The sequence below is a fragment of the Trichoderma evansii genome (assembly GCF_050947405.1).
Source record: "Trichoderma evansii strain SZMC 28006 chromosome Unknown GGI43scaffold_10, whole genome shotgun sequence".
Taxonomy (NCBI): Eukaryota; Fungi; Ascomycota; class Sordariomycetes; order Hypocreales; family Hypocreaceae; genus Trichoderma; species Trichoderma evansii.
This window is the reverse complement of record NW_028145196.1, coordinates 892539-904785: the sequence shown is the minus strand read 5'-3', so window position 1 is coordinate 904785 and position 12247 is coordinate 892539. Positions and strand designations below refer to the sequence as shown.

The 12247-nt window shown below is 46.9% G+C and overlaps 5 protein-coding genes and 1 non-coding gene across 6 annotated transcripts; 2 read left to right on the top strand and 4 right to left on the bottom strand.

The window, feature by feature from the left end:
* Positions 1 to 94: 94 nt before the first annotated feature.
* GGI43DRAFT_423007 (HET domain-containing protein) lies at positions 95 to 2951 on the bottom strand (the record flags this gene model as incomplete). Its single annotated transcript, XM_083208178.1, has 5 exons — positions 95 to 147; positions 719 to 858; positions 1582 to 1742; positions 1776 to 2495; positions 2580 to 2951. The coding sequence occupies 5 exons, from the start codon at positions 2949 to 2951 to the stop codon at positions 95 to 97; spliced, it is 1446 nt and encodes a 481-aa protein (XP_083060627.1).
* A 476-nt stretch (positions 2952 to 3427) lies between these two features.
* GGI43DRAFT_423006 (NADH:flavin oxidoreductase/NADH oxidase family protein) lies at positions 3428 to 4888 on the bottom strand (the record flags this gene model as incomplete). The annotated part of the gene is made up of 3 exons (XM_083208177.1): positions 3428 to 3581; positions 3648 to 4217; positions 4296 to 4888. The coding sequence occupies 3 exons, from the start codon at positions 4886 to 4888 to the stop codon at positions 3428 to 3430; spliced, it is 1317 nt and encodes a 438-aa protein (XP_083060626.1).
* Positions 4889 to 6900: 2012 nt separating this feature from the next.
* Positions 6901 to 8002, top strand: GGI43DRAFT_405646 (thioredoxin-like protein). The gene has a single exon (XM_083206046.1). It carries the CDS (start codon positions 7250 to 7252, stop codon positions 7919 to 7921), a length of 672 nt encoding a protein of 223 aa, XP_083060625.1. The 5' UTR covers positions 6901 to 7249; the 3' UTR covers positions 7922 to 8002.
* Positions 8003 to 9946, bottom strand: GGI43DRAFT_405645 (phospholipase D-like domain-containing protein). Its single transcript, XM_083206045.1, has one exon. The coding sequence runs from the start codon at positions 9575 to 9577 to the stop codon at positions 8078 to 8080; it is 1500 nt and encodes a 499-aa protein (XP_083060624.1). The 5' UTR covers positions 9578 to 9946; the 3' UTR covers positions 8003 to 8077.
* On the bottom strand, positions 9901 to 10011 carry GGI43DRAFT_t115. Its single transcript has one exon. It is a non-coding gene; the product is annotated as a tRNA-Met (tRNA).
* A 581-nt stretch (positions 10012 to 10592) lies between these two features.
* GGI43DRAFT_423004 (Mu homology domain-containing protein) lies at positions 10593 to 11974 on the top strand (the record flags this gene model as incomplete). The annotated part of the gene is made up of 2 exons (XM_083208176.1): positions 10593 to 10929; positions 11001 to 11974. The coding sequence occupies 2 exons, from the start codon at positions 10593 to 10595 to the stop codon at positions 11972 to 11974; spliced, it is 1311 nt and encodes a 436-aa protein (XP_083060623.1).
* Positions 11975 to 12247: the final 273 nt, after the last annotated feature.

Genomic DNA, 12247 nt, shown 5'->3' with positions numbered 1-12247 from the left:
GATCCTCGACTGCCGCCCAACTGCGGCATGGCGTGCGACGTGCCTGGAATATGCGTCCCGAAGAATGTGCACTATTGCGAGGGATTTCTAGGACTCAGATGTCCTGAAGGACTGTTTTGCTATGATATGTTGGACGGATGCGATCCCCTTCACGGAGGTGCTGACTGTAGTGGTATATGTTTGTAAAGGAAAGATGCCAAATTTAGCTAACGTGCTTGGGAAATCTTAATATATTTCAGTATGCCGTCCCCCTGTATCGTACTCCAAGAGTAAACCCAGGATCATCGTATGTGCGTTGGGAGTTGCTAGAGTCAGTGAGGTTTGTCGTAGGTGTCTTTTGATCAGATAATATCTGCGCCGTAGCGAAGTAACATTTCGGCAACTAAGTTGCTTTTCGCCTCTACGCCATAAACAGAAAGGATTGCTCGTAAGTAACTTTGGTTTCGGTGTCCGGCTCATTCAAAAGATAGTTCTCCGATTCAATAAGGCTTTTTAGCATTACGGGTCTACAAATAGGGGCTTGCATCTCTCCTCATCACCAATGCCTCTCGATATACGATCTGATTCATTCATTTATTACCACATCCTTGGTTCTTTGCGGCAGCTATAGTGACCTTTTCTGAGAAATCAGACTAAGCGATGGGTATCTATAGCGGCCTCCTCCGAGAAATTGTCAAATCAGAACAATGAGACAAAAGAACATTTATAATTACATCACTGCATCCTTTTTTCTTCGCAGCAGCTATAGCGGCCTCCTTTGAGAAATTGACCTGGTCAGGGTAATGAGACAGAAGGGTATTTATAACTTTATCGCCACATCTTTTATTATTTGCGGCAGCTATAAATACATCTTCTAAGCTATAAGCTACATGTAATTTGGTACAAGATAGAAGGATATTCATAGCTTTATCACCACAGCCTTCATTTTTCGCTGCAGCTTCAAGCGCTTTCTCGGTTATTCCCTTTGGTTGATTTCGTTTGGAAAATAGAAGGAGATTGAGCACTTTATCACCGCATCCTTCGTTCTTTGCAGCAGTTATGATGATCCTTTCTGAGCAATTGACGAAGTCAGGGCCATGGGATAGAAGAGTATTTATAACTTTATCGCCGCATCTTTCGTTCTCTATGGCATCCATAATGATTGATTTCGAGTGCTTGACCAACTTTGGGTCATAAGATAGAAGCATATTTATAACTTTATCACCGCATCCTTTGTTCTTCGCGGCAGCTTCAAGCACTTTCTTCGTTATCCCCTTCAGTGGATCTCGTTTGGAAGATATAAGAATGCTTAACACTTTATCACCGCATCCTTCGTTCTTTGCGGCAGCTATAATGACCTCCTCTGAGAAATTTGAGTTGGGGTGATAAGATAGAAGGATATTTATAACTTCATCGCCACATCCGTCATTCTCTGCGGCAGCTATAGCGACCTCATCCAAGTCATAAACCCTTAAAAAGTCATTAGAAAAGAGAGCATTTATAGCTTTATTCCCACAGGTTTTGTTCTGCGCTGCAGCTATAAGCACTCTACCATCTATGACCCTGGATCGATCCCATATGGAAGTCCAAAAAAGATTTAACACTTCGTCGCTGCATTGTTTATTCTCCGCGGCAGCCATAAGCACCGTGTCTGAGATTGCGATTCGGCCTCCTTGGTAACGTAAAAGAGCTTCAAATACCCCCTTGGCGCCACTCTGGTTTTTTGCCGCGGCTATCAAAACGTCGTCGCTTACTGTAAAGTCCTTTCCACGATGTCGCAGCAATATTTCAATTACTTCGCCTGTCTTGTCGCACTCCGCCGCGGCCCCGACAACGTCTTCATTGATCCTAACTTCTGGCCTCTCAAGAAGCATTTCCATATCATGCGGTAGTGACTGTTCCGCTAGAGCCATACAACGATTCAAATTGAGAGCTCTCAGGCATTTTACCAGGTCTCGTATTGTGCACGGTGTTGTTGGTAACGCCAAGTCTTCCAACTCACAATGTTCGACAAATTGAACAACTTCGCGAACCAAATCTTCCTCTGAATTATCATAATCAGGAATGATGACATTCTTTTTTGCTGCGTCTGATGAGATCCCTCGCAGAGCATACACAAGATCTCGAGATTCTGTCGCTTCGCTGTCTCCAAAATTTAATAGCAGTGTGCGAAGATTTGGACTCTTGCTCCACCAGGAAGTCTTTCTCCATGGACTAGGCATAATATCGAGTACGGATTGACAGTGTGCATCGGGTTTTATGTTTAGAAGAACAGGAAGAAGACCAAAGAACCGAGTTGACACACTTCTCGTGCCGCATTGTATGAAGCCGACCCTCGCAAGCGCCACTTCCTGCAGAATCCACACTCTCCGAAACCATGGTCTTTTGAAGATCTCCTGCAAACCACGTCGTTGTAAATCGCTAAAGTTTGTGTACGATCTTTTCAATGAAAGCTCCACAGAAGACCACATATACTTCCAAAGAGGGTCTTGGAGCGAGTAATCTATAATGTTATGCTGAATACACTCGCGTTGCAGAAGCTGCAAAGATTCGATGAGCACATTTGTTTCTAATGTTCCAGGTCCAAGCCAGAAAATCACCCGGTCGGCTTCCTTGTAAATTTTGCTCATCTGTTCAACTTGATGTCCTCTCTCTTTCTTGCTTCCTTGGTTAATACATATTGCATCAATCCACAGGATGCGGTCCTTGTCCTGATAGCGAAGATGCCGAAGGGCCACAAAGAGATGAGAAGTTACATTGAGATAGCAGCCGTCGACAATGATCCTCTCAGTCAAGTCGGGGGAGCCCCAGGTATATGAGAGGGCGTCGTACGGAATTGTTTCGTCTCGCTCCCGCAGTTCTGCCTGGAAGAGGCTGCAGAATATCTCGTCATCATCGCTTCCTCCATGCAGAGTAAGCAATCGAATTGCAGGACGGTCAAGATCAAGAGGCTGATAATTATATTCCCCCATTATCGTATGCAGTGTAGTGTTCAATCAATACATGTACTTGCGTTCAATGCAGAAGAGTTGCTATCATATGTTGCAGATTTATTCGAGCTCAGAAACAGAAATGGAAAGAAAATCGCTCATGCACCCTTATAATGGATGATAGTCTGCCTGACGCTATCTCATGTGGTTAGCATGCGGCTGGGTTCAATTTGAGGCAGATTCAAGCTTCATGCAGTGTGGATGTTAGGCTGCAGGTGGGTGCCATTCGCGACACAGCCACGAAATATGGGTGGCTGATTCTGAGATTTTGGAGGACGCAGCAAATTAATTTACGGTAAAGACAACACAGTGGCTATGTACGTTTTTTTAGTTAGGTGCTCCGTGGAGTTGGAGTACATGCATATTTATCTTCAATAGATTGTGTCAGTTACTGTAGACTTATATACATGTACGGTGTGTGCCCCTCTCAAAACTTCGCCATCAATTAGGCTGCTGCATTAGTAGGCAGTGCCATAAGGCTTAAAGTCAAAGTCTTCGATATCCAGAGGACCAACTCGGCCAGACCAGTTGCTCAGTGCGGCCGAAAATACCTTCTGATGGTCTTCTCTGCTAAAGTCAAGAGGTTCATGATCAAGGCCAACAAGCTTCATCCTATGTTTCATCGATAATCAGCATTTCATCTTCTTGTACAGATACTCATATACGTAAGTGACTCACTCGGTTTTAGCAGCAAGCAGAGTTAAGCCAGTATCGTTTTCGTCGAAAAATGTCTTGACTGCACCATCCGCAACGCCGTCGAGAATTTTCTGCGGCAAGGCAGGCTCGTAAGCCGCTGGTCGCGCCAATCCAACTCCATCTACCGATTTCAAGGCCTTGACCAGGCCAGCCGCTGAGCGCAGACCGCCCGTGACATACACCTTGGTCTTCTTCAGATGCGGGATGATCAATTCAGCGAACTCGAGGAAGTAGGCCTCTCTTTTGATAGTTGACTCTCTTCTATGCGTGAATGCCAGCTCCTCATATGTGCCGCCTGAAAGCTCGACCCAGTCAAAGTTGTTTTTCTCAAGCTCTACACAGAGGTCTCTGCATTCTTCGGGGGTAAAACCACCTTGCTGGAACTCTACGCTGTTAAGCTTGATGCCGAGACTAAAGGCCTTGTCAGGAACGCGAGCGCGGATGGCATCGGCGATCTGAAAGATGAGTCTCGCACGGTTGAGCAGCGACCCGCCGTATTCGTCGGTTCTCTTGTTAGTTGATGGTGCTAGGAATTGGGCCAAGAGATAACCGCTGTGAACAACGTCAGCACTCTTTTGCTTTTCCGGCTTATACCTGTAAACTAGAATGACTGCAACGCAAAAGACTTACTGTGCGGCATGCAGCTCAACGCCATCAAATCCAGCCTTGTAGCTGTACTCGGCCGCATGAGCAAATTCGCCGATCACTCTGTCAAAGTCGGCCTTCTCCATCGGTCTCGGCTTAGCGAACGTTCCCATTGCAGGAATCACCAGCTGCACATCGCTAGCAGAGATAGGATTCGGCTGGATGGCTTCTTGAACCTGTCGACCAGGGTGGCTAAGCTGTGGGTACACGAGACTACCGTGCTTCTTGGAGACTGTAGCAAGTTCCTTGAACTTTTCAAATCGTTCTCCAGAAAAAGGTGCATCTGAAGGAATGATGTGGCATCCGTCAATCTCTAGTTGATCGTACTCGAGCATGGTATTGCCGAGAAGAATAATTCCATATCCACCCTCGCCCCATCGTCTGTACAAATTGATGAGCTCATTTGAGGGGATTCCTCTCTTTGATGGCTCCTTCTCATCCCAACTTGATAACTGCTCAGACATGGAAGACTTGAGAAAGCGGTTCTTAGCCGTCTTGCCACTGAACTCAAAAGTCAGCGGCTGGCCAAGAGGCGCAACGTCGACTTCTTCAGCTGAAGAATGTCTCTTACTTGCCATGGTAAAGGCTAGTAAGATGGTTTGTTTTGTTGGAAGATTAAAAATATATATTGTTATTAGGCTTTGAAGCCTCTTTGTTTGGTCGCTATACCAAATCGCCCTATTTCTAACCAAGGGCAATCCATCTTTTTATACTCAAACATTTGTAAGTAAAGTGGAGCGATCACCGGACCTCGTGCCCCTGGAACCAGAATTAACAACCTATAGCAAGGCAATCTCCATTTATCACTCATGCTCTACTAATCACAAAACTAGATTCAACGTTGGTCAATGGGTGGAGTGATGGGAGGGGCAAGAGCAGGGATCTACAGGGAGAGATGTCACATATCTTGAGAAGAGAAACGCTACCAAGGACTACATTGTTCTATACGAAGTAGATGCTGAATAAAGATATGGGAGACTAACTTTTACAAGAAGTTGAGCAAGTCTGCTTAACAATCATGAGCAACTCTGTAACCAACCTAAATAAAAATGAGGCAATTTCGTTTATCGTCTCTTCTCTTTCAAAACTGTCAACAAACATCATTGAGAAGAGTTAACCCTAAATTAGGTCATGGATTTTTCTAAACACTAGGTAGGCTGCTTGAAAAGAAGGAAATATAACGAAAAGGGATAGAAACGTCACATTGATAGCCAAAAAGCGGTAGGTAAACCACGGCAGTTGAGCCTTGTCAGATTTACTAACTAATACAGTACCCACACGACCAACTAAGTGGCCAGCAAGATCGCTCAAATAAGCCGATACTCTTTGCCCGAAGAATAGGCCTAAAACTAGGAGTTTAGCTACATGCACTACATGCACTTTTATTTTGCTTATACCTACCTAATTTTGGTAAAGTCTCCGGAAAGTACGCATCGAGAAAATTTTATACACACCCAATTTATACAATGTGCGGTTACGTTGCGTTCAAAGCCGCAGAAGCCTTCTAAAGGAAGGAAAATCGACAACCAATACTACTAATCGGAACTAGGTCCACTCCAAAGTTTTTCGCCAGCGCGGCAAGTCCCGTTTGACTATAGATGTGGCCGATAGTATGTAGCAATAGTAATAACAGTATACTGATACTAATACTATTTGTATTGAAGCCCAGAAGCCTGGCAAATACCGTTCCCTTAGGCCTGCACCCCGGAATTATCTGAGAAGTGCGGAGTAGTAGTACGAAGTAGCAAAGAGCTTACCAAAGAATTCCGGATCCTACCCTGCATGAACAAGGATTTGTGCCAGATTTGCTTTACAAAATATTAGTATTAATGCCACTAATTCTTCAAAGGCTTCATCATCCGATCCCAAGAACAACAGGGCTCTGCTGCCAGCAGCCATAATTATCATCTACAGATACGTAGCATTGATCATCTAATGACCTGATTAAGATCATTTACCCAACACGGATATATTTCTGGGGGACTTGAATTACTGATTACCCGGAGCTAAAATGCTTCCGCAGAGTAATCAGTCTCAGAGAGTTTAGAATTGAGCGTTGTATCTACAGGCCAGCCCTTGATATTTATACGAGTTGTCCAGAACTTATAGAACTTATCAAATGCCACTCTTGTACGAAACATTTCTCCATCAGATCATAAATCAAGATGGAGGGCGCACTAGCAAGACACGCACGAGCTAAATTAGTATGTGCGGGTGTTGATCGAAAGGGGGCAAGGCCCGATGCATTATAAATACACTATCAACTCTGTTGTACTTGCGATGAGCTAGTAGACACTCGGCTCATCCCACGTTGATGCTTTGCATTTGTATCATTTTTGCAGTCAATCTATCGGGGATACTTGAGATATCAATTCACTGCCACCCCCTTTTACTATGCAGTCCAGCCTTCTTTTTGAATAATTGTAAACTTGAATGCTTGCAGTGCTCAAACTTGATCTCTGACGCCACTATCCCACTCAGTACTTGGCCTATTAAGGCTATGGATCCCATCTGTCTTACTAATTCACGTAGATAGTATCTAGCGCGAAACACTTCCGTAGATAGATGGAGCTTTAATATTGCTCGGACAAACAACGGACGGAGCACGCCTTTCGGGGCCAGGTGAGGGTTAAGTCGGCTATTTCGCTCTGAATCGCTTGATTTCAAATCCTTTATCAATTCTGTGTGGGATTGGCCTTCTGAGCGGAGATACCCTCACCGGTCAAACTATCATGCCGTTAGTAAACTCATTAAAGATCCTAAGAATATTGAGGCACGCAATTATAGTATAAATAATTGGTTTCGGCCAAAATAGACGATAGACTGAGCACGTCAACTATCCATTTTTTCCACGACTCGTACACAAGGTTACAGTTCCTGAAACCACAGCCAACTCAACTCAAACAAAACAAGCATTAGACAACTAAGTCGACGCAATCATGGTCAACTTCCGCATCGATGTCGTCTCAGACACAGTCTGCCCCTGGTGCTACGTTGGCCGCAAGCAAGTCCAGCGAGCCCAGCAGATCTGGCAGCAGCGCTACCCTGCTTCCACCGACACCTTTACTGTCAAGTACGCGCCCTACCAGCTCAACCCCGATTCGCCCCGAGGCCCTGGCAAGAGCTTCGACAAGCATGAGTACTACCTGCAGCGCTTCGGTCCTGAGCGCACCGCCATGATTCACGAGCGCCTTCGCGGCGTGGGCGACGCCATTGGCATCAACTTCAAGTTTGGTGGCAAGTTGGGCAACTCGCGGGATTCGCACCGCCTGGTTCACCTCGCAAAGAAGTTTGGCGGCGAGACGGAGCTCAAGGTCGTTGACGGGCTCTTTGCCGCGTACTTTGAGAATGAGAAGGACATCACCAGCTACGAGACTCTCCAGGAGGTCGCTGTAGGAGCTGGCATTTCTGAGGCTGACTTCAAGAAGGCCATCGTGGAGAGTGATGAGGGAGGCAAGGAGGTTGACGAGTCGGCTGGAACTGCGAGATACAGGGGCATCAGTGGCGTCCCGGATTACACCATTCAGGGCAAGTTCAAGTTGAGTGGCGCTCAGGATGCCATGGAGTTTGTCAACGTCTTTGAGAGGGTCAAGGCTCAGGATCTCTCATAATGCATAATGATGAAAAAAAAAAAAAAATTAGAATAGATGAAAATAACACTTCAAGGAAACGCTCTCCTTGTTACTAAAGACCAAAGCAATATCCAATTAATTTCCAATATCAACGTGGCTGCCGCGGGTATATCCAACAAGCTATCAATCTTAGATCTATCTATCTTTGCTTCGAAACACCAAGTCTGCTCTCTTCTCCAGCACACTCTCCCATACCCTCCTCTCCCTTAATCCTGGCATGTAGAATAGAACGCCAATCTCTTGACTCGTCCACCAACTGGCTCTATCCATGTTTCCTGAGCCTAGCATGAGATACTCTCCATCCACCATTGTCATCTTGAAATGGCTGAAGACGGGCTCATCCTCAAGCTTTGCTCTGTCGCCAAGCTGTTTATAATAAAATATCTCTAGCTGTCCAGGGGGCACTAGCTGAGCCTCGGGGTCGCGATTCTGGGTGCGACGCTTACACAGAGCTTGATACTTCTTAACAAAGCGGCGGAGGCACCATGATGTAGTCGTCCCGGCGGTGACGAGTTGTTCAATTACCATCATACTGCGACCCGTGCGGACTTGGACGTTGACTCCACGAGATAATGCTTCTAATAAGGCTTCTATAACTGGCCATGAAGTGAGATTTGGCGTGACAAGGTGGATTTCGTTATGAGCATTAGCAAAAAGAGTAAGCAGCGCGGCGTTGAGAGGAGTCATGGGCGGATTAGATTGAGAGAAGAAAGGGAAGAAGAATTTGAATCGAGGATTCCGATGGTGTGGTGATGGTAGGAAGATGGTTGGCGTTGGAGCAACAGCAGTGAAATGAATGCATTGTGTTGCAGAGCGATCATCGTCGTCGCCCTCTGTAAGCGGTGATGAGCTTGTGGTTTCGTGTAGTAGACCTTCATCTACGCCTTGAATCACGTCTCGATTTTGCGCCTCTGCCAACGCCATCCTCTCTCTCCCTGGAAGCTCAATATTATCCCTATCAACTCTTGCGCCCCAGACTCGAGCATGAAAAGTCAACAGTCTATCGACAAACTCCCCCTCAAGCTCTACGCAACCCTCAAACCACAGCTCCCAGCTCACGTTACAGCTCGGAATCCACGCTTTGGTTTCATCGATGATGACATATTTTGGGTGCATAACGCTCAGAGGCGTGAAAAACAGGCTCTTCACCGTCATCTCGATGCCCCCCTTTCTCAAAACCTCCTCATCCGGCAAGCCCAGTTTCGCCCATCGCGAAGGAGGATACACGCACCCTTCAGGCGCTGATGTGTGGAACAGTTTCTGGAATAGCCCCCAAGATGAGAATCCAATGCTCACATTGAGCGTAGGCAGAGACTCTCCCGATCTTGAGCGCGCTTCGGCCAGCTGGAGGAGAGTCTGGCGGATGCCATCGAGAGAAGGAGAGGCGGCCCAGTAACAGGTGACGAAATGGATTGAGTGTTTGGCAGACGCAATGGCGGGCAGAATTGCGCGGGTAAATATAGAGTGGCCGGTGCCAACATACAGCAAATTTGGCGTGCTAGTCGTCAGGAGAGAGTCGATGGCCTCGTCATTGTGATAATTGGGAGAATCGCGAGAGCGCTCGTTTTGGTGAGAGAGGAGCAGGTCCTTCCACGACGTCACGAATGAGGATGGGAATTCCAACGGCTGCGACATGGACAAGATAAATGAAAGATACAAACGCTAAGAAATCAAGAAAGACGAGTAATTTATAAGCTATGTCAGTAACAGAGAATGAAGAAAGAAGACAGAAAGTTTGGTGAGTGAGAAGCTTATACTGGAGGCTAACGATCGTGTCTTAGACGTAGCAGCACAGCCACAGCCTGGCGTCATTGAAACAATGTTTCACCTCCATGCGCAAAAGATTCCATCAAGCTGGCAGAAAGTACTTCATATGCATTGAGCAAATAAGAGCTTAAACAAAGAAATAAAAAAAAGTAGAGGCACGGATGTACCTGAAAGAAAAAGCAAAAAATAACTGTCCTCGGTGAGGCTCGAACTCACGACCTTCAGATGGCCCAGACTAATGTCTAGATCATATAGATGTTTCAATATGAGACTGACGCGCTAGCCAACTGCGCCACGAAGACTTGTTATTGAATGACCAGGGCTTTGAAATTAGCTATGAATGTTCCTGATTTTTGCCCACGATGGCTTCTAGTAGCCAACGGCCCTCTGTGGTGCCCAATGCCATGTACACCGTTATAATACCGTTGCTTTTATTAGTAGATCATCTGAGGCCATCAGTAATTATCTTTGTCACCTTCATTATCGTCTACACTAATTTTGACCAGTATGTGATCAACTACCTACCGTCAATTGAAAGCAGCCAATGAAGCTTACATGCCTCGAAGCCCATGTCAGACCAGCACATCACATCAACTAGCTTCAGAAGACGCTGTGCTGTTAGTCCAGGGGACTGCAGCAGTCTGCACCCCTGTAAATGTCCGCTTTGGTGCTGTAATCACGCGCCTTGGCGGGGCTCCAGCACGCTTTTGCACCTGCAGCTCCCCGAGACACGCGCACTAATCGAGCTCCTAGCCGAACCGCAATCGCTGTCGCAACCTCGTCTCGTCAAAACACCAGCAGCCACAGCTCTTGCCAGAGATTCGGGCCCTCTTCTCTTTTCCCTTCCCCTTCTCTTCTTCTTTCTTGTTCTCTCTCCGCAAAGATGCTCTCCGGCGTGCTCATATTCAATCAAAAGGGTGAAAACCTCATCTTCCGCGCCTTTCGCAACGACTGCCGGCCTCGCCTTGCCGATGTCTTTCGCATCCAGGTCATCTCCAACGCCCAGGTGCGGTCGCCCATCTTGACGCTCGGAAGCACGACCTTTAGCCATGTCAAGCACGAAAACATCTACCTGGTAGCCATTACCAAGAGCAACGCCAATGCCGCGCTGGTCTTTGAGTTCCTCTACCGGCTGATCGGGCTGGGAAAGGGGTACTTTGGCAAGTTTGACGAGGAGGCCGTCAAAAACAACTTTGTGCTGGTTTACGAGCTGCTGGATGGTGGGTTATACTGGATATGAAGCTGATATACGCACTGGCACGGATACTAACACTGGGATTCTAACGAACAGAAATCATCGACTTTGGCTATCCGCAAAATACCGAGACCGACACATTAAAGATGTACATCACCACCGAAGGCGTAAAGTCCGAATCGCGCCCCGAAGACACGTCCAAGATCACAATGCAGGCCACCGGCGCGCTATCATGGCGCAAGGCAGACGTCAAGTATCGCAAAAACGAAGCATTCGTCGATGTCATCGAGGACATCAACCTTCTCATGTCCGCCACTGGCGCAGTACTACGAGCGGATGTCACGGGACAAATTGTTATGCGCGCCTATCTATCCGGTACCCCTGAGTGCAAGTTTGGCCTCAACGACCGATTGCTGCTGGACAACGACGGGCTGCTAAGCCTGCCCAGCGGAAACAAAATGGGCACCAAGGCGACCAAAGCAGCGGCGGGAAGTGTCACGCTGGAGGACTGTCAATTCCACCAGTGCGTCAAGCTGGGCAAGTTTGACACTGACAGAATCATCAGCTTCGTCCCCCCAGACGGCGAGTTCGAGCTCATGCGCTATCGCGCCACAGAAAACGTCAACCTGCCTTTCAAGGTGCACGCCATTGTAAACGAGGTGGGCCGCACAAAGGTCGAATACAGCATCGGCGTCAAGGCCAACTTCGGAGCCAAGCTCTTTGCCACCAACGTTGTTATCAAAATCCCTACGCCTTTAAACACTGCCAAGATCACCGAGCGCTGCACGCAAGGAAAGGCCAAGTACGAGCCCAGTGAGAACGTAATTGTCTGGAAGATTGGCAGATTTACTGGCCAGAGCGAATATGTCCTCACTGCCGAAGCTAGCCTCACCAGCATGACAAATCAACGCGCATGGAGCCGGCCGCCCCTGAGCATGAACTTTAGCTTGCTGATGTTTACCAGCTCAGGCCTGTTGGTTCGCTATCTGAAGGTATTCGAGAAGAGTAATTACTCCAGTGTCAAGTGGGTGCGATATATGACGAGAGCAGGCTCATATGAAATAAGGTAAGGTAACCCCTCGTATATCTACTAGTATCTATAACGCTAACCAGCAATCCACCGTCTAGATTCTAAGGTGATTTGATTGTACGATAATGGATATTTATGGCATGTATGGCGTTGATGGATACTCGGGCAAAAGCTTTAATATCATTACACCTTTTTAATCTTTCTTCATATTTGCACGGCTTCTACGTCTTCCTCCGGCAGCTGAGATTGCAATCTTTATGGTTGTATGCAATGCTACGGCTAGTATTGCCCTTGTGGTGCTTGAAATCTGTAT